Genomic DNA, 24,612 nt, shown 5'->3' on the forward strand with positions numbered 1-24,612 from the left:
ACTTCTAAGTTGCAAATGTTGAGTGCTGAATGGTTACCCTCAAGGATCAGAGAAGTCCCACGGATCAGAAAGCAAGCAGTTCACACTGCAAGCTCCAGGCAGGCACACGGATGAGCTACACCCGTGTGTAGCTAGTGACAGCCTGAGTGGCAGTGGTCCCAGTAGCTGTGGCGAGAGTAAAAAACGAGGCCAAGAAGATCTGAGACTACTACGTATGTGCAAATTAGTGGGAAGGAGGCCGAATTTGCAAAATTCCCTAGTAGGGATGGGTGGAGAAAGCTTCCTAGAGGAAGTGAGGGCTAAATTGAATCCTAAACCACCTAAAGGATGAGTAGAAGTCAGCAAGGGTTGATAAAGAGGAGATAGGCCATTTTCAGTGAGAAAGAAGCTTTCTCCATCTTCTCAGAAGTTGAGGTGGCTTCTAATGTCTTCCAACCACACCCTACTTCTTCTACAATAGCAGTGGTCATACAGAATTGCAATTGTCCGATCACTTATCTGCTCCACTAGACCAAAGACTCTGTTAGGGCAGGGATTATGACTGTCTTCGCCCACGCAGCACATATTAGAAACAAAAGTATAAACTTAATTGAATTGTCTTGTAGATTGTAAAGATTAAGTGAAGTAGTGCATGCACAGCTCCTAACAACTAAAAAATCTCTATTATTATTCAAATCTTTATCATAGGGCACAGTTCTGGCATGTACACATTTGTATCACAATAAACACTTGCTGAAAGAAAAGTTCAGGCCGGACATGATGAGGTCCTTAACTATGTCTGCCAGCAGCAACGCTTTCAACTGCTGTCGCTTTTACATTTTGTATCCTAAATGCTGTCCTCTGAAACTCCAACGTGCATTGTGTTCTTATTTTTTTAGAGGAAGGAATAGCAAAAATAAAATAAAAATCCAAGAAAGTAATTGTAAGATGCCGCTATAGAATGGGGGGAAAGGAGGGGTAATGGGAAACCATAGCGATGTTCTGATATGGGTAGGACTTGGGGTGTGTCTGTGTGTTTTCAATTTCTTGTCCACTAGATGGTGGAACAGAGTCCCTATCCTGGCAACAGAGTTCTTCATCAAAGGTTACAGGTTCTCTCACAACGCCCACGCAGGGCTTTGCACGTGAAGGAAATCACCCAATAAGTTAAATTTTTTCAAGGCTTCCGCTTGTAAAGCAGAAAGCTGAAACGACACGGCAGGCAAATGTTAGGGAGAGGTGAGAAGGGATGAGAAATGCGGAAAGACAAGGAGCAGGGGAGCTAAACTACATTTCCCAGGAAGCCACGGGCGCACCTGCCACACCCACCACGCCTGTTACGGCGCTCGCGACCCTGTCGTCCATCCACTACCCCAAGGAGCACAGAGAAGGGCACGGAGTCTCCACTGGTGCAGCAGCGGTGGCGGCTCCAACCCGCCAGATCGTCCTGCTGAGCCACTACCACTCCACCCTGCGCTCGTAGAGCCGAAGAGACACTCACCTCTGCCCGTCTGCTCCCGCGAGCCACGTGACCAGCTCGGGTCATGTGACTCCAGAGCCTGGCGGCTGAAGTCAGTTACCCTGGTAACTGCCGGGCCCCCTCAGAACGTCCGGGAAAGCGGGGAATTCAGAAGCAAAGGTAGGTGAGGCGTGGATACTTGTTTTCCACTCGGTTCAGCAGGGCCCAGACTGTGCTCAGACCCGCTGCTCAAGGCTTTAGTTTCGGGTCACTCCCTTTCTCCCCCCGGCTCGGCTGCGGGCGCGTCTTTGTCTTCCCGCCGACTCCGGAGCCCGCGCTTCCTGGGGCCTGGGACCCTCTGAGTGGGACCCGCATTTGACCCACGATTTGGGGCCAAGCCCTTAACCGCCCACACACTGAACTGAACAGAAATGCAAATGAGGGGGAGGAGGTGTTACCGCGCAGGCTGAGCAAGGTATTGTCCAGATCTCCACACCTCCCGCCTCCACAAAAGGAAGCTGAGGTCGGAGCTGCCTCGTAGAGTTACAGTCCAGAAGCTGGCGCAGATCCGAAGTTGGGTTCTTTAGGGACACTGGGAAGAGTTGAGCATTGCAAGTCACCATTGCGTAGTTTTTGTTGACCTTCCCTCCATCCAGGAGAAACATAATTTGTTCTAATTTGCTCCAATGACTTTGTTTTAGGTAGATTCTGAGTCTTAAGGTATTAACCCAGAAATTTGTATCTGGAAACGCCCCCATATCAGGAAACAGTCTATTTTTCAAAACTTTTTAATATGGATTGATAAATAACTAGCTGAATGATAAGATGGCACAAACTATGTCCTGCGCTTTGCAAAAGGGAAACAGTCTTTTGGATTTGCTAGTTTTTACTTTTTAAAAGTTTCCTTGAGAAGCCCTGGTTTGTTTAAGGGATGTTAAATAACACACACACACACACACACACACACACACACACACACACACGATAATATGCATAGATTTAGGAAATATTCTTGAGGCCACTTTTTAACAACTGGATGTTAAGAATGAAAATGTAATTCTCAACTCTAAGTCAAACTGTGAAAGCTGCTTTTCCAAATCAGTTTTATTAATGAATTAGAAATCTCTTGTCCAATTTACTGGTCAGCAATTGTGTGTATATGCTAAATCATAAGAGAAATGTCTGAAGTTCAAGTCTGACGGTTTTTATGATGTGATTTGGATTTCCTTAAAGGATGTTTATTATCTCTTGCCATTTAGTGTTGCCAGTGTTGTAAATACTTTGGAATGTTTACTTTGGGAAGGGAAAATTATTGATAATGGCCCACTATTTCAAAGAAGAGCTGGATGAAGAGTTTGAACAGTTCATGAAAGAGGTAAGTTTATATTTTTAAAAGCTATATTGTAAATTGTCCCACAAGGAACTCATTCTTCTAGGATGCAATCAGCCTATCATCAAGCTCTGTCATCTGTTTCCAAAATATATCTATCATCCCTCTAGTTCTCTCCCTTTTCACTGCAACTTACCTAATCCAGGACACCATCATCTCACTAGGCTACTGCAACTGTTCCTACGTACTGTCCAAGCATTCCTTCACCACACTGCTGCCAGCGTGGTTTGTGACATAACTCAAGACTCTTACTCCCAATGGAAAACCCTATTGGCCTCCCCTCACATACAGAGTAAAATCCAGACTCCTTTCTGTGGCTTACAAAACCCTGGATGATTTTGCCCATGCCCACCTCACTGACTATACACTGCTCTTCCCCCTTTTCCATTCATGACTTTTTTCTCCTCCAGACACGCCAAGCTCATTTCACATTAGGAGCTTTGTACTGTTCCCTCTGCCAATAATGCTGTCTATTCCTCTATCCTTTACCTGGATGGTGAAGATCTCTTTTTAAAATCACTACCTAAGAGGTTTTTTTCTGTTGATCCAGTAAAAAAGTAACTAACAAGTTCCTTCTTATACCATGTACTTAATTCTCCATGTAGCTCTTAGAACCATTCATTATTCCACTTGTTTAGCTCTCTTTTCTGCCTACATAAGAATGAATGGTCTTTGACATGACAGCTGTATTTTTTTTATTGAAGTATAGTTCATGTACAATATTATATTAGTTCAAACAGTGATTCAATTTCTATAGATTATACTCCCTTTAAAGTTATTATAAAATACTGGCTGTACTCCCTGTGCTGCATGATATATACTTGTAGCTTATTTATTTTATTCATAGTAGTTTGTGCATTTTAATCCCTACCCCTACCCCTATTTTGCCCCTCCTTCCTCTCTTCCCACTGGTACCCACTAGTTTGTTGTCTATATCTGAGAGTCTGTTTTCTGCATTGTTATATTCATTTGTTTTATTTTTTTAGATTCCACATATAAGTGATAACATACAGTATTTGTTCTTTTCTGACTTATTTCACTAAGCATAATACCCTCCAGGTCCATCCATGTTGTTTCAGATGACAAAATTTCATTCTTTTTATGGTTGAGTAACATTCCATCATATATCTGTATACCACACCTTCTTTATCCATTCATCTGTTGATGAACACTTCCATATCTTTGATAGTGTAAATGCTGCTGCTATGAACATTGGGATGCATTTATCTTTTCCAGTTAGTGTTTTTGTCTTCTTAGGATATATATCCAGGAGTGGAATCACTGGATCATATAGTAGTTCTGTTTTTAGTTTTTTGAGGAACCTCCATACTGTTTCCATAGTGGCTGTACCAATTTACATTCCCACTAACGGTGTACAAGGGTTCCCTTTTCTCTGCATCCTCACCAGCATTTGCTATTTGTAGCCATTCTGACAGGTGTGAGGTGATACCTATTTGGGGTTTTGATTTGCATTTCCCTGATGATTAGCGATGTTGAGCATCTTTTCATGTGCCTGTTGGCCATGTGTATGTCTTGTGCCCATTTTTTAATCAGGTTGGGTTTTTTTTTTTTTTTGATATTGAGTTATATGAGATGTTTGGATATTAACCCCTTATTGGTCATATGATATGCAATTGTTTTCTCCCGTACTATAGGTTCTTTTCATTTTATCGATGGTTTCCTTTACTATGCAAAAGCTTTTAAGTTTGATTAGGTCCCATATGTTTAGTTTTGCTTTTGTTTCCTTTGCCTTAGGAGACAGATCCAAAAAAATATTGCTACAATTTACGTTAGGGTGTTCTGCCTATGTTTTCTTCTAGGAGTTTTATGGTTTCAGGTTTTATACTTAGGTCTTTACTCCATTTTGAGTTTATTTTTGTATTGATATATGGTGTGTGAAAATGTTCTAATTTCATTCTTTTACATGTAGCTATCCAGTTTTCCCAGCACCACTTACTTCAATAAGAGACTGTCTTTTTTCCAATGTAAATTCTTGCCTTCGTTGTTGTAGATTAATTGACCATAAGTTCACGGGTTTATTTCTGGGCTCTCTATTCTGTTCTGTTGATGGATGTGTCGGTTTTTGTGCCAGAACCACACTGTTGTGATTACTGGAGCTTCCTAGTATAGTCTGAAGTCAGGGAGCTTAATACCTTTAGCTTTGTTCTTTTTTCTCAACATTGCTTTGGCTTTTCAGGGTCTTTAGTTGTTCCATATAAATTTTAGGATTATTTGTTCTAGTTCTGTGAAAAATGTCATGCATGTTTTGATAGGTATTGCATTAAATCTGTAGCTTGCTTTGGGTAGCATGGACATTTTAACAATATCAATTCTTCCAATCCATGAACGCGAGCTATCTTGCCAGTTCATTGTATCATCCTCAGTTTCCTTCATCAATGTTTTATAGTTTTCAGACTATGAGTTTTTCACCTCCTTGATTAAGTTTATTCCTATGTATTTTGTTCTTTTGGATGTGATTTTAAGAAGGATGGTTTTCTTACTCTTTCTGATAGTTCATTATTAGTGTTTAGAAAAGTAACAGATTTCTGTATATTAATCTTGTATCCTACAAAGCTACTGAATCCATTTATTAATTCTGAGATTTTTGGTGAAGACTTCAGGGTTTTCTATATGTAATATCATGCCATCTGCAAATACTGACAGCTTTACATCTTCCCTTTCAATTTGGAAGCCTTTTATTTCTTTTCATGTCTGATTGCTCTGGCTAGGACTTCCAATACTTTATTAAATAGAAGTGGTGAGAGTGGACATCCTTATCTTGTTCCTGATTTTAGAGGAAGCGCTCTCTGTTTTTCACCAATGAATATGATGTTAGCTGTGGGTTTGTCATAAATGACCTTTTTTACGTTGCGATATGAGTTTAGATACCAAATTTGATGAGAGTTTTTGTCAGGAATGGATATTGAATTTTGTCAAATGCTTTCTCTGTATTTATTGAGATGATCATGTGACTTGTTAATGTGGTGTATCACATTGATTGACTTGCAAATATTGAACCATCTTTGCATTCCTAGAGTAAGTCCTACTTGATCATGGTGTATGATTCTTTTTATATATTGTTGAATTCAGTTTGCTAATACTTTGTTGAGGATTTCTGCATCTGTATTTATCAGAGATATCAGCCTGCAGTATTCTTTTTTTGTAGTGTCTTTGTCTGTTTTTAATATCAGGGTAATGGTGACCTTGTAGAATGAATTTGGGAGTGTCCTCTCTTCAGTTTTTTGGAATAAGTTGAGAAGGATATTAGCTTTTTATATGTTTGGTGGAATTCCCCTGTGAAGCTATCCTGGACTTCTGTTTGCTGGAAGTTTCTGATAACTAATTCAATTATACTACTAGTGATTGGTCTGTTCAGATTGTCTGTGTCTTCCTGATTCAGTTTTGGAAGATTGTATGTTTTTAGAAATTAATCCATTTCTTAGGTTGTCCAATTTGTTGACATGTAACTGTTTGTAGTATTCTCTTATGATTTTATTATCTGTGATATTGGTTGTTAGTTCTCCTCTTTTTTATTTTTTTTGTTTGGGTCCTCTCTCTTTTTTCTTGATGAACCCCTGGCTAAAGGCTTATCAATTTTCTTAATTTTGGGGGGGACTTCCCTGGTAGAGCAGTGGATAAGATTCCACTCTCCCAATGCAGAGGGCTCGAGTTTGATCCCTGGTCAGGGAACTAGATACCACATGCATGCTGCAACTAGGAATTCACATGCCATAACTAGGGAGCCTGCATGCCGTGACTAAGGAGCTGGTGAGCCACAACTAAGGAGCCCACGAGCTGCACCTAAGGAGCTGGCGAGCTGAAACTAAGGAGCCCTGGAGCCACAGCTAAGGAGCCCGTGTGCTTCAACTAAGGAGCCCGTGACTACACCTGGGGAGCCTGCCTGCCACAACTAAGACACCATGCAACCAAAAAACAAACAAAAAAAAAATTCTTTATTATTTCAAAAAACCAGTTCTTGGTTTCATTGATTTTTTTAATTTATTTTATTTTTTTGGTCTCTATTTTATTTCCTCTCTGGTATTTATTATTTCCTTCTGCTGACTTTGGACTTTGTTCTTTTTCTAATTCCTTTAGATGGTAGGTTATGTTGTTTATTTGAGATTTTTCTTGTTTCTTAAAGTAGGCCTGTATCACTGTAAACATTCTTAGAACTGCTTTTGCTACATCCCATAATTTTAGAAAGTTGTGTTTTTATTTTCATTTGTCTTAAGGTATTTTCTGATTTCCTCTTTGATTTCTTCATTGACCCATTGTTTTTTTAGTAGCATGTCATTTAGTCTCCACATGTTTGTGTTTTTCCCATTTTTCTTCCTATAATTGATATCTGGTTTATACCATGGTGATCGGAAAAAATGCTTGGTATAATTTCTGTCCTCTTAAATTCGTTGAGACTTTTTTGTGGCCTAGAGTGTGGTCTGCCCTGGAGAATGTTCTATGTGCACTTGAAAATAATGTGTATTCTGCTGGTTTTGGATGGAATATCCTGTAGATATCTATTTAGTCCATCTGGTCTAATTTGTCATTTAAGGCCAGTGTTTCCTTACTGATTTTCTGTCTGGATGATCTGTCCATTGATGTAAATTGGATATTAACATTCCCTACTACTTTTGTGTTATTGCCAATTTCTCCATTTATAGCTGTTAACATTTGCTTAATATATTTAGATGCTCCTATATTAGTTGCATATATTTTAATGAATGTTACATCCTCTTTTGTATTGATCCCTGTATCATTATACAATGCCCTGTTTGCCTTTTGTTATAGACTTTGTTTTAAAGTCTGTTTTGTCTGATATGAGTATTGCTACCTCTTGTTTCCATTTGCATGAAATAACTTCTTCTAACCCCTCACTTTCAGTCTGTGTGTGTCTTTATCTCTGAAGCGAGTCTCTTGTAAGCAGCATATAGATGGGTCTTGTTTTTTTGTCCAATCAGCCACCCTATGTCTTTTTTTTTTTTTTTTTTTTTTTTTGGCGGGAGGCGGGCCTCTCACTGTTGTACTGTTGTGGCCTCCCCTGTTGCGGAGCACAGGCTCTGGACACGCGCAGGCTCAGCGGCCATGGCTCACGGGCCCAGCCACTCCGCGGCATGTGGGATCTTCCCAGACCGGGGCACGAACCCGTGTCGGCAGGCGGACTCTCAACCACTGCGCCACCAGGGGAGCCCCACCCTGTGTCTTTTGATTGGAGCATTTAGTCCATTCACATTTAAAGTAATTATTGATAGGTATGTTCTTACTGCCATTATGTTACTTTTTTCTGGTTTTTTACTTATTCTCTGTTCTTTTCTCCTTTTTGTTTCTTCCCTTGTGGTTTGATGATTTTCTTTAGTGTTATGCTTGTGCTCCTTCCTCTCTAGTTTTTGTGTGTCCATTGTTGGGTTTTGATTTCTGGTTACCATGGGGTTCATATATGTTAATCTATGGTTATATCTACTTGTTATAAACTGGTAGTCATTTAAGTTCAAACACATTCTAAAAGTTTGACGCTTTTTCTCCCCTCCCCAACATTTTGCGTTTTTGTGTCATATTTTACATCTTCATGTTTATCCTTTACCTTTTTATTAAAATTATAGCTGATTATACAATTTTTGTCTTTGAATCTTTGTACTAGCTTATTTAAGTGGTTGATACACAGCCTTTACTATATATTTGTCATTATTAGTGGGGTTTTTCTTTTCCTATACATGTCTACTTCTTGTAGCATTTTCTTTTCCACTGAGAAAAGACCCTTTAACATTTCCTTTAGGGTCAATTTAGTATTGATGAACTCTTCTAGTCTTTGCTTGTCTGAGAAGTTTTTCATCTGTCCTTTAATTCCAAATTATAATCTTGCTGGGTAGAGTATCCTAGGTTTTAGGTTTTTTCCTTTTGCACATTAAATATATCATGCCATTCCCTCTGGCCTGCAAAGTTTCTGCAGAAAAATCAGCTGATAGCTTTTGGGGGGTGGGGTTCACTTGTATGCAACTCTTTGTTTTTCTCTTGCTGCCTTTAGAATAATCTCTTTATTTTTAACTTTTAACATTTTAATAACACTTTAATTGTGATATGTCTTGGTGTGGGTCTATTTGGGTTCATTTTATTTGGGACTCTCTGTGCCTTCTGTACCTGGATATCTGATTACTCATTCAGGTTCAAGAAATTTTCAGCCATAATTTCATCAAATAAAATTTCAACTCCTTTCTCTCTGACTTTTCCATCTGGGCCACCTATAATATGAATGTTGGTACACTTGATGGTATCTCAGAGTTCCCTTTAATTGTTTTCATTTTTTAAATTTGTTTTTTTTTTCCATGTCTGATTGGGTGATTTCCATTATTCTGTCTTCCAGATCACTTATGCATTCTTCTGTATCGCGTAGTCTGCTGTTAATTTGTTCTAGTGTGTTTTTCATTACAGTCGTATTCTTCAGTTCTGGCTGGTTCTTTTATATTTTCTAGTTTCTTGTTAAAATTCTCACTGTGTTCATCTATTCCTTTTTCAGCATTCTTATTGCTAATGCTTTGAACTTCTTATCTGGTAAATTATTTATCTCTGTTTCATTAGTTGTTTTTCTTGTTCTTTTGTTTGAAACAAGTTCTTCTGTCTTCTCATTTTGTTTAACTTTCTCTGTCTCTATGAAATTAAGTGAAACAGTTACCTGTCCCCATCTTGAAGGGGTGCCCCTTTGTGGGGGTGTCCCTGTGCAGTCTGCATGTGCCTGGTGGCTTTGGTGAGAGAGCTGGATCTGACGTGAGCAGGAGTTGTGTCTTTCTCCAGGGTGTGCTGGCAGCTATCACTTTGGTAATAGGTGGGACTGGAGAAGAAGGGGCTCAAGGCAGAGCCAGGTGTGAGCCAGGGCTTCTCCTCGCTCAGTGGCCAACACCACCCTATGAGGGGTGGGAGCGAGTCCCAAGGTGCTGGAGCAGAAGCCCTGAGGGTTGGGTCCCAGCTGGTTCTGTTCCCCATAAGCATGTACTCTTTCCTCTCCTAGCACTGTCACATTGTCATCTTTGCCCCAGAGAGGAGTAGTGCTGGAGCAAGAGGGGCTGGAGTAGGGGTTTGGCTTGGGCAAGGGCTTTTGCCAGGGCTTGTGCCAGGGTGGTCATAGGAAACCAGCCAGAGTCCCGTGCAGTTTCATTCTGCTTCCTCCACCTTGTTTCGGGAGTAAGGAAATATGTGCACACTCTTCACGAGCAGAGTCTTGGTTTCTTAGAGCCCCACTGTCGGTCCCAGTGGTTTTATAACCAGTTATGTGGACTCATCTTCCCAGTGGCAGACCCCAGGGCTGTGGCCCCTAATATGTGGTTCTAGCCACCTACTCCCCAGAGTGGGTTTCCAAGCCTTTTAATCCCCTTCCTTTTCTGTGTCCCTTCCCTGGGGAACAGGTCCTGACCTGATCACTTTTCTTCCCTTCCTACCCGATTCCATATGGGTCTTTCTTACAGCTTGTTCCACTTAACGTAACAATTTCAAGGTTCATTTATGTTGTCATATCTATCAGTACCTCATTCCTTTTTTTATAGCTGAATAATATTCCATTGTATGGATTTACCACATTTTGTTTACCTACTTATCAGCTGATGGACATTTGAGTTCTTCCCACTTTTTAGCAAGTATGAATAATGCCGCTATGACAATTGTATATAAGTTTTTGTGTGGTTGTATGTTTTCACTTCTCTTGTGTGTATACCTAGGAGTGGGAATGCTGGGTCATATAGTAGCTCTATGTTTAACCTTTGGAGGAACTGCCAGACTGTTTCCTAAACGGCTGTGCCATTTTACTCTCACCAGGAGTGTATTAGTAATATTAGGGTTCCAGTTTCTCCATATCCTCACAAGCACGGTTGTTAACTGAGTGGCCAGCTGTTTTGTTTTGTTTCATTTCGTTTTTAATGATAGTAGCCTAGAAAGCAGTGTGGAAGATTGTCAGAAGTGAGAATACCTACTATGTATTAGACAGTAGGATGGTCATTCTCTGTTTCTTTGCTGATCTTTGCCACAGCCCTGCAAGGTCAGTGTCACCATGCTTGTTTTATATGTGTATAAACTGAAAAGAGGCGTAATTTTCCCTAAGCAACAGAACTAGCTTATTTTGAAGTTAAAAGTTTGAACTCAGATTTGTCTGGCTCCAAAAACTTACAGTTCTTCTTTCACACTTTTACGTAGCCATGGGTTTAGGAGGAGAAAACTGAATCTGAGGCAGATTGTCAGAGTTTGGTAAACAGCGAGAGATAGAAAGGAGAGAGAAATGGAACATTTCAGGGTGACAGTGAAGTATAAGACTGTGTGGAAGGCGATGCAACTAAAATTCAGATGGAGTAAAGAATACTCTTTCTTTTCTCCTTCCCTCATCCTGCTTGGTGGTTAAGGAAGACAGTGAGTTCTTTTTGAAGATTTAAAAATGGCATTCTTACAAGTCATTGGGGTAGAGTTGTTTGGTTGGCAGGTGGAAATGTGTGTGTAGTCATCTCAGAAGTTTAAGAAGTGCCCCAGGTACCAAGGTCCTAGTTGGGGGACCATATAGAGTACTTGAAAGTGGACAGGCCTTAGTTAGAGGAACCCAAGTTTGAATCCCAGCTCTGTATCACTTACTGATAGTCGCAACCTGGGCAAGTTGCTTAACTTCTCTGAGCTTAACTTCCCCATCAGTAAATCTCTGCTGGATTATTTAAAGACTGAAATAACCTGTGTATAGATCCTGACATAGAGCAGGCAAGTAATTAATAAACGTTGATTTCTTCTCCAGAAAAAGTGTGTAGAATAAGGATAAAAAGGACCAAGAGTAGCGTCCTGGGGAAGTCTCATGTTAAAGAAAAGGGCAAAAGGGCCAAGAGCTATTAGAGTTGGTTAGGAAAGGTCACAGAGGTGAAGTATAGCCTGGAGGAGGTGGTGCTATGAGGTCAAAGGGAGAGATTTGCCTGAAGTGAGAGTTGGTCACCATGTCAAACTCCATGGTACGATCAGGGAGATGACTGACAGTCATCCTTTATTTGTGGCATGTAGGAGGCCTGTGGTGACTGAGGAGAGCTGTTTTGGATGGGGACCAAATTTTAAGGGGTTTAACAGTGACCTGGAGAAGTTAGAATGTACATAAAGGAAAGATGATAGGTAGAATGAAAGGGAGGTAGGAGTAAGGAACTTTGCCTATTTGCTTTGTTTTGTTTGTTTGTTTTCGTTTTTTTAAGTAGGGTAGACTTGGGTGTTCATTCTTTTTTTTTTTTTTTTTTTTTTGCGGTACGCAGGCCTCTCACTGTTGTGGCCTCTCCCGCTGCGGAGCACAGGCTCCGGACGCGCAGGCTCAGCGGCCATGGCTCACGGTCCCAGCCGCTCCGCAGCATGTGGATCTTCCCGGACCGGGGCATGAACCCGTGTCCCCTGCATCAGCAGGCGGACTCTCAACCACTGCACCACCAGGGAAGCCCAAGTGTTCATTCTTATACTATACAATTATGACAGGTGCTGTGCTAGGCCCTGGGGATGCAGTGATGAGCAAGTTTATAACCTGAGGGAAGGAGGGCAAGGAGATTGAGGAGGGAGTGAGGTGCAGAGATGCATTAGGATAACCCAGCAAGCGAGAACTTGGTGAGGCGGGAGGTGGTCCCTCTGCATGTTCTCCTGGGAGTGGAGGAAAGAATTGCTCTTCTGAGAGAGGAAAGCAGTGTCTTAACGGGTGAATTTAGTGGTGGAGTGAGGGGAAGGAGAAGGAGGGTGGTTTTTGACCTAAGGTCTTTATTTTCTCTGTGAAGAGAGAGCCCAAGTTATTGGCTGAGAGTAAGGGTGGTAGATCGGGGTTAGAGTAGGGGTTTAGAATTGTAGTAAGATTTGAACCTGAAGAGTAGAAAAGGACAAATAAAAGTTTATTAAAGTTTATTAATCATTGTGACAAATGCAAATTTCTCTGGTAAACACCTCACACTCAGTTCTTCCTGGTCTTAGAATTTTGTGTTCTTCTAGAGTGATGCTAGGTGATTTTGCTCAATCATTATTTATTCTTAGACCCGAGATAATGTCTAAAAAAGGATTATATCCTTTTATTCCTTCCTGATTAGGTTTCTTGATCAAGTTTTTTATTTCTTTGTTGTTATTGTTGATGTTTTTCTCCTTGGTTCGTCTGCTTGTTTACTTCTGGGTATGAAATCAGTGTTCAGAGATGTATTCTTGATGTTTAAGTTATTTTGACCCCATAAGTCTAGAAATATATGAATTTATACATAATTGCTGAGAATGTTTAGGTGACAACTGAAATATCAGAGAATGAAGAAACATTTTCAGTGATAAATCTGGGATTCTTGAATTTAAAATTCACTAGCTTATATCTGATTTAGCTTTCAGATGATTCTTTTGAAAATTCAAATAAAACACCTAGACAACCTAAAGAAGTGAAGAAGAATGATACAATGCCATGGTGGATAACTGAAGATGAATTTGAAGATGGTGGTAAATATTGCTGATTTTTAATTTTAAATTATTTGACCACAGTGGGGCAGTCAAGACTTTTAATTCTGGATTTTCTTACCATGCTTTTAATAAATATATAAGGAAAATAATACTGATAGTGTGAATTTTTGAAGTTTGACTTGATTTTCATATTACTTTATGATATATTTCTTATATAACAGCAAATCTATGTTTCTGCATTATCAGATTATTTTACATTGAAATAATTTATTGTTACTCAATTTAAGATGCTGAATAATATTAGGTATATTTATATATTATCATGTTTAATGGTAAATTAATTTAAAGTGATTTAATAAAATATTCTGACAATGTATTAATGTCACTGCATTGGGAAGATTTTAACAAATCTGTAGATTTTGCTATTGTTCTCTGTTAATGACAGTAGAAAAAAATAATTCTATTACCTTAGTGGTAAATAACTCATTATTGATCCTGTCTAGCACATGGGTTTATCTTTTTAGGAACTATTCCTACTCACATCTTTACAAATAGAAAATTACTCTCTGGGTGTTTTCTTCAGTATAGCTACTATATATGATACTGCTGTATTTGCAAAGATCCTCAGACTCCCTCTGTTAAGTACCTACGTTCACACTATTTGTGTTATCACTAAACACCATTTTATGAACTGATAGGATTTCTATATCTCTTCTTTTTCCTTGTGCTCCTTGACCCTCAACAGTAAATAATAAATGTGTTTAATAAATAAATGTTACTGTGAATTTGATAGTCAATTCTCTGTTCTTCTTAACACTTTACAGTAAGGAATGGCCTTATTGAAAAGTTCAGTGTGTTTTCATAAATCCATAAACCACTCACAGTGCTAAAGTTTGCATGTGAAGAATTCTCTTTTAGAATCTTTCCCCCATTGATGCTTGAAAAGGATATTATATGATTAAGTGCTATTGAAATAATTGACAATGATTTGTGACTTATTTAGCATTAAAATCTTTTTCTAGAAAGTAATGAATCAGAGGTGGAGTATGCAAACTCACCCTAAAGGGAAAGAATAGGTCCTAGACCAACACTTGAATGTAACCTGACTAAAGCTACTAAATTTTTTTTAAAAGAATGTATCAATCAGAGTGGATTTGATTAGTAAAGGATGCAAAGGATATTTAGGAAGGAGACTTTGACAGTGTCCATTTAAACACAGGGGAAGAAAGTTTCTCTGCCCAAGGGTATAACGTGGTCCCTGGTTCAGTCACGGACATTTATTGAGTTCATGTTATGTTCTGAGTACTTGGCACTAGTATGCAAAGACAAAATATGATTCCTGCCATCAAGAGTGTAGAAGCTTCTAAGGGAGAATTAATTGAACACCCCTTTTGAGAGGAATGCATTCCCAATCTTACATAGACGCCATTAAACATCAACATTGAGCTACTTCAACCTTATAATTTTGCTTTCTCTTTCAGTTGCCATAAGGACAAAATGTTCTGCCTAGTTAGTGAAACCGTCTAATTCTCCTACTGGTTATACTCTTCATTGTAAATAACTGAATTGGATCTTGGTTTCAGTTGTATTAGTCTCTCATGAGGTTGGTTAGTGTGGGTCACATCCCTGAGTCCATCTTCAGAGCCGGGCTGAGACCCTGGACAGATGCCCCGACGGCACCCTGACCTTGGCATGTATGTTTTCATTTGAAGTGCCTATAGATATATCTCCCGATTTTCTCTAGCTGTGTGGAAGTTATTATTGGATCAGTTAAAACCATTATTCACACAGAGCCATAAACTAATTTGATTCTAAAGCCTTTCCAATAGGATGCTAAGTAGGAAATTGAGATCACAATTTGTAACTTCTCAATAAGGCTTCCTTCTAAGCAAAAGTGGTATTTTTCTAATCTTGTTATTTGTATCATATAATATAGTTATTTTTTCCATATATCAGTTTTTTACAACAAATATATACTGCTAGGATAAAGAAATTTTGATATTGTATAACTTTTCCAGTGTTTTCTAGTGCTTTTAGAATGAAGAACAAAACCCTACCCCCAGCCTATGAAGATGAGCATGGTCTGACCATTGACTCCTGCCCTGGGATTACTTCCCCAAGTGGCATGGTATACTGTATTAAGTACTTGTGCTTCAAAATAATTTTTAAAAAATCTTGTCTCATTATGCAAGTTTTTGAAATATTCCACTTAATAAGATGCACTGCAATCAAATAGAATTGTAATTTTTGTTTTGTGAATTTTTGGTCTGGTGGATTTTTATTTCATAAACCAGATTTATTTCATAGCTACTGTCTACTAGTATAACTAATATAACAGTATAACTAGTCTAAGCTAGTATAACAGTACTACTGTGTTGGCATAGTAGTCAAAACAATTCTCTTAACATAAATATCCAACTATATTAAATCCCATCCCAGGACTACTTGGAACAAATGTAAGCTATTTGAAAACAAAGAAGACTCCTCAGCCTATTATGGAAATAGAAGAGGAATCTGCTGAAAGGATTCAGTTTCTTAAGAGCAGTGGAACCTCTGTCTTAAGTGTTGACAGCTTAGAGGCCAATGGTAAGAATTGTGAACGATGTGAGTTGACAGGTTCATTATTATGCTTATAATCAGGATTTTTAGAAAAGTTATAACTATCTTGGAGCCTCCTTTACTGAAGCGTGTAGACAGATTTAATATCTTCCTAGAAGGTTTAGAATTATACCTCTGGAGAAGCTTCATAGCCTTACGTATTATAATGAATATAAAGCTATATTTGAGTAAGAGATTAAATGAAGTATGTTTCAAATTTTTTGAAGTCTGACTGTGTAATGTCAATAAATGCATCATTAAAATTAATTTTTTCAAAATTCTATGTGTTAATGAAATATATTTGTGCTTTCCATTTAGAGATAGTAGTTCCTGAGCTCAATCATAGCATTCTTGGATTGGACACATTAGCAGAGCAAGAAGAAAAAGAGCAGTTTTTTGCCAGGCTTGAGAAAGGCTTCACATCTTCCATTGATTACTCAAGATTAAATAAAGAATTGGATTCTAATGACTCCACACATTTTAAAGCTTTACATAGGTAATGTAAATACAATATAAACTAATCATTGAGTGATTTTTGTGTCTTTATATTTTTGAAAGGCTGGTAGATGCATGGAATTGAAGGGGTAAACATATATAACAGGCAAAATTTAAATCTTATTTTTAATTCTATTTTCTCTTCATTATTTTGGTCAGGGGTAATGTGTGTGTGTAGAATATGATTTATATATATATATATGTATATATATATGTGGGCTGGAAAACGTTGATGTGTATTTGAGAGCTTCTAGAGATCTGAAATTTCATGCATGAGGTACTTTTGAAATGAATAGCACATTGCCAAATAGACCTAACTAGAAAGGTAATTTATTAAGTGATTTTCCAGAGATAAGGTCAGTAAGAGAGTCCAGGTAGCTATTATAAACTCAGAGGAAATAGGAACAAAAAGGGACGGAGGAACCAGGGAGCAAATACCGATTTGGTTTGTGTCCTACCTTTGTGTATGGTTGACCCTAATGATTATTAGGAGACCTCATTTATCCTGGAAATTCTACTAGTTGACTGAGCTGGTGCCTTGTAAGTGCCGTAGACCTTTGGTATTCTCAAGACTTCTGTGAAACCTGATATCTTTAATTTTCTCAGTTAAAGTTTTCCATTTAATTTTTAAAATTATAAATGGAAGCCAGATTACAATTTTAAGATTTTAAGAACACCAAACTATATTTAAATTAAGGGTCAGAGACTCATAACCTCTGGTCATTAGAGTGCCTGGTCTCCTCAAGATGCTCATTTTCTTAGACAGTGGACAAAGCAGTGGCCCTTATGAACTGTGCAGGGTCTGAGATTTTTACCCTACTTGCAAGCTAACAAGTCAGCCTGCCAGTTTTATGAATGCTGACAATAGACACAAGATTCCTGGGTCAGAAACAAAAGGACTTTACTTCTCATCACAAAAGCAGGACCTGAGGGTCACATTTATTTGCCTTAGTTTCCCATGACCCACAAGGTTCACGGGGTCCATGATGGCTGTTTGCCAGTGCAATGGGTTGCTTTACAGGAGAGGGTCACTGAGCTTGGGGAATCTTTGCTTTAGAGTAAGCGGAAACAAGCCTGCTTTGGGGGCAGAAACATTGCCTCGTCTCTCAAAGTTGCTCACTGCACACAACCCTGAGAAATGACCTAGGAAGGAGGGTCTGTGCTTGCGTTCTTGGCATACCCAGCAAGAACACCTAGGGACCCTCAGGGCCCATGGTGGTTGCCTGTCCTAACAGTGACACAGATTAAACATACACAGGTTTGCTGGCCACAAGTTTTTGCCCCTTTGCAATATTTCTTAACATTTCTTTGTTCTTAACGATATTCTTAACTACTGATATTTCTACGCAAGAACAGCCTAGTCAGAGTGCAGTAGTGTATTGAGTATGCAATGGTATTTTCTGCTACTGTTATTAGAGTTTATAGTTTCTTGGATCTGCTAATGATCTCACTAAAGACATGGTTGGGGGACTGAAGAAGGTAGAACTGATTCTTTGGTTTGAAGGAAGGCAGTATATGAACTAATATATCCTATATAATTAAAAGTAGCTCTCTTGTCACCTTGCTGAGTATTTACTGGCTCAAGGCTCTCTTTCAGCTTCCATTTCAGGATGAAATTGCTTCTTAGCATGTAAATGCTGATTCTGGCAGTTTTTTTCTGGTCTCCACATAGATTTCACTGATTTTTACAACTTGTGGTCAGTTCCTAATCTTTAGCGTAGAAAGGTTGGCTGGGCCCTGAGAGATGTAAATGCACATATTTTTGTATAAAATTGTGTATATTTGTGTATAAAATTAAGAAAATGGCATTCTTCCCCTTTGTATTACTTTGGCAGCTACAGTTAGTCTTAGATCTTTTATTTTCAAAACATTTCCCTCATAGCTTCCAAATTTTTAGCTTTTGCTAGAAAAAAAGTACTTGAGAAGAAATATGTAATGTTAGAGGTTTTTAAAAAATATACACAAAATATTGCATGGTAATGTATTATTAACATGTAATACTAAATTAAGTAAATATTTTTCCAGTAATCAAGCTAATGTGGAACTGACTGAAGATAAACATGAGGATGAATCAAAACATGAAGAACTGGCAGGTAATTTCATTGGTTCTAAAATTTACAGTATTTGAAAAGATAATATAGCTTTTAATAAAGACATTGATAAGAGAAAAATAAAAGAAAAATCATATTATCTTGGAAAGAGCTTGAACAGGTAGAGTGAGTTGCACACAGCACAGTTGGAGCTACTAAGAAATTGTTGTAAGCGCAGGACTGCTTCGTTTGTTGGGAGTAGGTAGTGGACCCATTTGGAAGACAGAAAAAGGACTTTTGTGCTAGGACCAGAAGAATGTGTGCAGTCAGGACAAATACCTCCAAAGCATGGTGAGGGAAGTGTGTCTTTTTCCATCTTTTGACTTTTAATGTGTCTGTGTTTCTATATTTTAAATGGCTTTCTTTTGGTAGCATATAGCTGAATTTTGCTTTTATATCCAATCTGACAATCTCAGACTTTTAATTGAAATGTTTCTACCCTTTGCAAAAATATATTTATTGGTATGGTTATTTACTATTTTGCCATTTGTTTTTTTATCTTCCCATCTTTCTTTGATTACTGCTTTTGTGCTACATTTTATTGGATTGAGTATTTATACCATTCCATCTTAACCCTTCTTTTGGCTTGTTAATTGTACTTCTTTGCTGTATTTTTTTCTTAGTTGCCCTGTGATATACAATATGCATCTTTATCTTATTAGAGTCCACTTTGAAATAACATTATACCACATTACATGAATCTTAACAGTAAACTCCCCCCAACCTTTTTGCTATTTTTGGTTTATCTTCTACATATCTTAAAAACCCCACAGTGCAGCAGTATTATTATTATTATCATTATTATTATTGCTTTTAACAATCTGTTATCATTTTAAAAAATTTTTAAGGGAGGTAAAAAAATTTATACATATGTAAAAATTTATATTTATCCATGTATTTACTGTTCCCAATGACTTGTATTTCTTTGCATAGATTTGAGTTTCTTTTTTTTAAACTTTTTATTTTGAAATGAATTTTAAAAGTTAATTTTAAAATTAAGATATAATCGACATATATAACATTATATTAATTTCAGGTGTAACATAATGATTCAATATCTATACATTGTGAAATGAGCACCATAATAAGTCTAGTTAACATCTGTCACCTTACACATAATTACAAAAAAAATTATTTTTTCTTGTGATGAGAACTTTTAAGACCTCTTCTTTTAGCAACTTTCAAATAGTTGCTATCTAGTATTATTTTGAGTTGCTATCTAGTATTGTTTTTGTTCAGCATGAAAAACCTCCTTAACTTTTCTTGCAGTGCAGGTCTACTAGGAATAATTTCTCTTAGGTTTTGTTTATCTGGAAGTATATTTTGCCTTTGTTTTTGAAGAACACTTTTGTTTGATATAAAATTATAGGTAGTTTTTACTTCTTTGAGCTCTTTAATGATTTCATTCTATTGTCCTCTGACATTATTTCTCATGAGCAGTCAGTGGTAATTCCTGTTATTGTGATTTTGTATACATATTGTCTTCTTTTCCCTCTGTTTTCAAATTTTTCTCTTTAGGCCAGTTTTGTGGCAATTTGATGAGGATGATCTTGGTGTGCTTTTCTTGTATTTATCCTGTTTGGAGCTGGTTCAGCATCAATTGATTTGTGAATTTTTAGTTTCCATCAAAATCAAAAAATGTTTTTGCCATTAATTATTCAAATATCATTTCTGCCACCCCTTGCTTTCTTATCCTAATTACAAGTATGTTAGAAAGTTAAATTTTGTCCCACAGGTCACTAAGACTATTTCATTTTTTAAACCTTTTCTCCTCTCTGCTTCAGTTTTGATTGCAGTGTCTTCAAGTTCACTGATTTTTTTTCTTCTTTAATGTTTTGTTAATTCATTGAATGATTCTTTTTTCCTTTTACTCTAGAAGTTTCTTTTAGATTTGTTTTTTCATCTCTTTAGTATGTTTCCAAGTCCCCAACCTTGAGCATATTCTGTTGACCCCAGTATTTGTTCATTTCTGGGTCTCTTTCTGTTGGCTGCTTCTTCTCCTAGTTGTGGTCACCTTTTCCTCCTTGTAATTCTAGTAATTTTTTAACTGAGTGTTGAATATATTATAGTTTTTTTACATTGTTGAGTGTCTGGATCTTGTTTTCTTCTTTTAAGGAGTACTGAGCTTTGTTCTGGCAGATAGCTTGATCCTTTCAAGCCTTATCTTCTGCTTTGTTAGGAGACATCAATAGGAGCCTTACTTTGTCTAGCAGAGTTTGACCCTGCTACTCATGCACAGCCCTCCTGAGATTTCCACTGAATGCCCCTACTGAACAATGAGGATTTTTTCCACTTAAGCTGGTTAGAGCTTCAGAATCTCCTTACCCTGTGTGAACTCTGGGAATTGTCTTTCTAGCCTGCAGCTTCCCAGTTATTCTCTGCTCTAGCTGCACATACATGACTCAGTATTCAGGAAAGACTCCAGGAAAGATTCAGAAATCTCCTCCATGTAGATTTCTAGTGCTCTATTTCTACGTCAGTACCTTCTCTCTTTATCACTGCCCTGCAGCTTCTAATCACCCTGTCTTTTCTGTACTCTTATCTCTGTATCTTTAACACAGTGAGACCCTCCTGATCTCCCCCTCCCTGCTCAGTGCTCCAGGATGTACATACCTTCTAGTGAACGTAGGGCTCAGCTCACTTGTTATCTTTCTTAGGAATCATATTTTTGTGCTGTCAATTGTCCAGTGTCTGAAAACAATTGTTTCATATATTTTGTTCATTTTACTCATTATTTACAAAGTCCTTGATATCCAAGATGGTAGAGGAGAAGGTCCTCTAGATTCCATCATACTTAAATTAAAATTTGCAGCCAATATTTTCCAACAGAGAATGAAAAATGTCTCTAAAATGTATCTTTTAGATCTTTTACATTGAGAATTGTTTACCTATTTTCTATTTATGCAAATAATATTTTCAAAGTTACAAAAGTATGGAATATAATAGTAGAAACCTATAACATGTGTAACATCTTCCTGTCAAAAAGTCAGAACAATAAAAATTAATATTCTCATTGTTTTCCAAACAGTGTGAAAGAGCTGGATATTATTGTCTCTGATATTTTTCATATGAGAACCACCGTTTCAATTGGGTTTTATTCTTTTTTATATAAACTTAATTTCCCTTGGTGTTTCTTTCAGAAATCTCTGATACGCTGTTTTCCTTCCTGTTATTTCTCGTCCTGTCTGTCTCATTTCTCTCTGTGACTACCAGTGGCATTTCCTTCTTGCTTCAAACCTAGTTTAATCATGACAGATTCCTGCGGAGGAGGTTGGTCTTTTATATGTTGGACAATAGTATTTGCCTACAGACTATTCAGTTAGTAAGTGCAACTAACAAAATGTAGTTTTGAAAAATGCACATTAGATTAGCACTTTCCTTAATTAGAAATAATATTTGGCTTTATTAACTTTCAATTCAGAATAAGTGCAACACAAACTATAATACTAACAAAGATAATTACTACTGCTAAACATAATGGCTAACACTAATATATAGTACATATTATATAACACTTTAACTCTTAATCTCCTCAGCAGCCCTCTGAAATAAATACTATTATCATCCCTACTTTACAGATGGGAAAAATGAGGCAAAGAGGGTTTGTGACCTGCTTTTGGTTCTACAGTTGAAAACAGTAGAACCAGGAATTGAATCCAAGTCTTCTGACTCCTGGTCACGCTCTAAGCACTATGCCACACTATCCGAACTGTTTCTTATACTGCTTCTTTGCAGTGACACAAACGCTGCATCCCCCTCCATTGATTTCAGATAGTTCCCAAATCCCAAGTAGTTGTCTGAGTTCATTGTCATACCCTCCCTTATCTCCTCTCTCCTTGTTTATCATCTTTACTTAAGAAAGACTAAATCACTGAGGTACTTAAAATTCAGTAATTCCCACTAGAATATTAGGATCTTAATCATCTGATATTGGTCCTAGAATCTAGAATTTGTCTAATACAAGGTAATTTCTCAGTAACTGTTTTGTGAATTGAATTATGTCTACTGATATTTAGAAAATCCCAGGCAGTGTTCTTTCTCATATAGAAGAGAAGGAAGGGTGTGCTTCTCATCCTCAGAATGTAGATATTGATGTAGTTAACCAGCTCACCTAGATTATCTACCTAAGTCACAATACCCGTGCTGTTCCATGATTGTATTCCTTATGAACTAACATGGAGAGGTTTCTGTAAGTAGATCTCACTGAAAGCATCTTTGTTTAACTTAATTATTTTCAGACTTCCATTGTTAATCACATTCAAGTTGTCCCCTCTCTTCTAAGAGAAGACTGAAGGACGGCCATTCCAGAAGCAGACTCTCTTGTACCTTGTGCAGTCTTTCTCCCATCAAGCCATCCTGTCTCTGAATGTGATCTGACTTTTGAAATACAAATAAGATTATGAATGATCGGTTCCACTCTGAAAAGACCATTCCTGTTCTATAGCCCACAAATCTCAGTCAGTCCTTTGATTTAAGGGCTGTAAACAATGAATTAAAAATTGATGAAGAGATCCTGGCCAGATAGTCCCTGACCACCTTTGCCATAAGTAGCCTGATGGCATCATATTAACATGGACACAACTTTCCCTTCTGCTACAAAGCCATTGAGATATGGCCCAGGATTAAGAAACAGTGGAGGTTATAAGGCTAGTATTTACCTGAGGGAGGAGTCAGAGATAGACCTTTCATAAGTACTGCTTAAGGGTTACAGAAGAGATACCTATAAAAACAAAAAAAATCAACATAAAAAAATAAGCAAAATCCAACCTTTTGTTTAAGAGTGTCAAGATTTCACAAAAGTGCTCCCTTTTATAAGTAAGCAATTTTGAGATTTTTGTCTTTAAAAAATCAAGTAGGGCCTCCCTGGTGGCGCAGTGGTTGAGAGTCCGCCTGCCGATGCAGGGGATACGGGTTCGTGCCCCGGTCTGGGAGGATCCCATATGCCGCGGAGCGGCCGGGCCCGTGAGCCATGGCCGCTGGGCCTGCGCATCCGGAGCCTGCGCATCCGGAGCCTGTGCTCCGCAACGGGGGAGGCCACAACAGTGAGAGGCCCGCATACCACAAAAAAAAAAAAAAAAAAAAAAAAATCAAGTAATTGAAGTTTGTTTTAAAGATATAAAATTTCTTGAACAGCTCTAGAAATTTTCAGTTGGTTAATTATACAAAATGTTAAAAATGTAAAACTGATAACTGTTTGAAAGTACAAAAATAAAACCCAAGTCTTATGAATTGAATTCTCTTTAAATCTTTGCCCAAAAAAGTATGTTCTTCAAGGTATATTTATGTTGACACTTAAATAAATTATTCTTATGTAGACTTCTTTTGGAAATCAGTAATATTTTCATGGAATTTGACTTTTTTGACAGTATGATCCTTGTATTTTTAAAACTATTTTCTTCAGAAAATTATAGTGATGATTTTGAAGATGAGGAGGATGTTGATGCACCTTTGACTCCTAAAGAAGAGACTAATTCCAAAGAAAACTCCAAATCAGAAAAAATAAATGTACCTAAACAGGTATGTATCAATTATATGTTTGACAGTTTGGAAACTTCTTTCATCACCTTAGCTGACTGTTGCTGTATAAAGAGCTCAAAATACAGAGTTCTTTATAGTCTAGCTCATTGTTGTAAAGTTATAGGTCTCTTAATACTCAGACGTTTTCTTAACTTAGGTGTCAATTTAAATCTTAATGAAATACATGGCAGTTGTTGATTTTCTGAAAGATTTCTTTTGGCAAGTTTCCTTAAGCTTTAGAAATTGAAAACTTCATTAAAATCTCAAATCTAATTTTTAAACAGGTATATTAAACTATGCTTTTCTTTGGTAGGTCTTGTCCTTGTGAAGTGCAATACATAGCTGCCTCAGTATTTATACTAATAGTGACATTACTGTCTGAAACTTACTGGGCTAAGATTGTAAACTAAATTATTCCATTCACATTAAGTGTTGTTGTACTCTAATTCTCTTGTTTCTCAGTTCTTACCAAGAATTGGCTACCAAGACTGGCTAAGGGTACTACTCCATATTGCCTGCCAGACAGAACTTATCCTTGAAGCTACCTAATAGTAACCAGTAGGACAATTACTATTTGTTATATTGGTTTTGATCTGGATACAGTCTCTTTTGCAACTGTGTGTTAGGACTAGATGTTTTGAACATATATGAAACCATAGACTCTAAATAAAAGGAGGGATCAC

General features: G+C 37.6%; 1 protein-coding gene across 4 annotated transcripts in view; it reads left to right on the forward strand.

Annotated features, from left to right (window-relative positions):
- The first annotated feature begins 1,362 nt into the window (after nt 1–1,362).
- CEP162 (centrosomal protein 162) overlaps nt 1,363–24,612 on the forward strand; it is a 98,559-nt gene continuing 75,309 nt past the window's right edge. For all 4 annotated transcript variants that reach the window (XM_060115159.1, XM_060115161.1, XM_060115162.1 and 1 more), the window contains exons 1-7: nt 1,363–1,618; nt 2,698–2,813; nt 13,157–13,268; nt 15,669–15,815; nt 16,146–16,323; nt 18,348–18,415; nt 23,814–23,929. In XM_060115159.1, the coding sequence (XP_059971142.1) occupies nt 2,757–2,813; nt 13,157–13,268; nt 15,669–15,815; nt 16,146–16,323; nt 18,348–18,415; nt 23,814–23,929 (678 nt within the window). In that variant the 5' untranslated portion in view covers nt 1,363–1,618; nt 2,698–2,756. The remainder of the gene's footprint in view (nt 1,619–2,697; nt 2,814–13,156; nt 13,269–15,668; nt 15,816–16,145; nt 16,324–18,347; nt 18,416–23,813; nt 23,930–24,612) is intronic.

This window comes from Mesoplodon densirostris, chromosome 12, assembly GCF_025265405.1.
Source record: "Mesoplodon densirostris isolate mMesDen1 chromosome 12, mMesDen1 primary haplotype, whole genome shotgun sequence".
Taxonomy (NCBI): domain Eukaryota; kingdom Metazoa; phylum Chordata; class Mammalia; order Artiodactyla; family Ziphiidae; genus Mesoplodon; species Mesoplodon densirostris.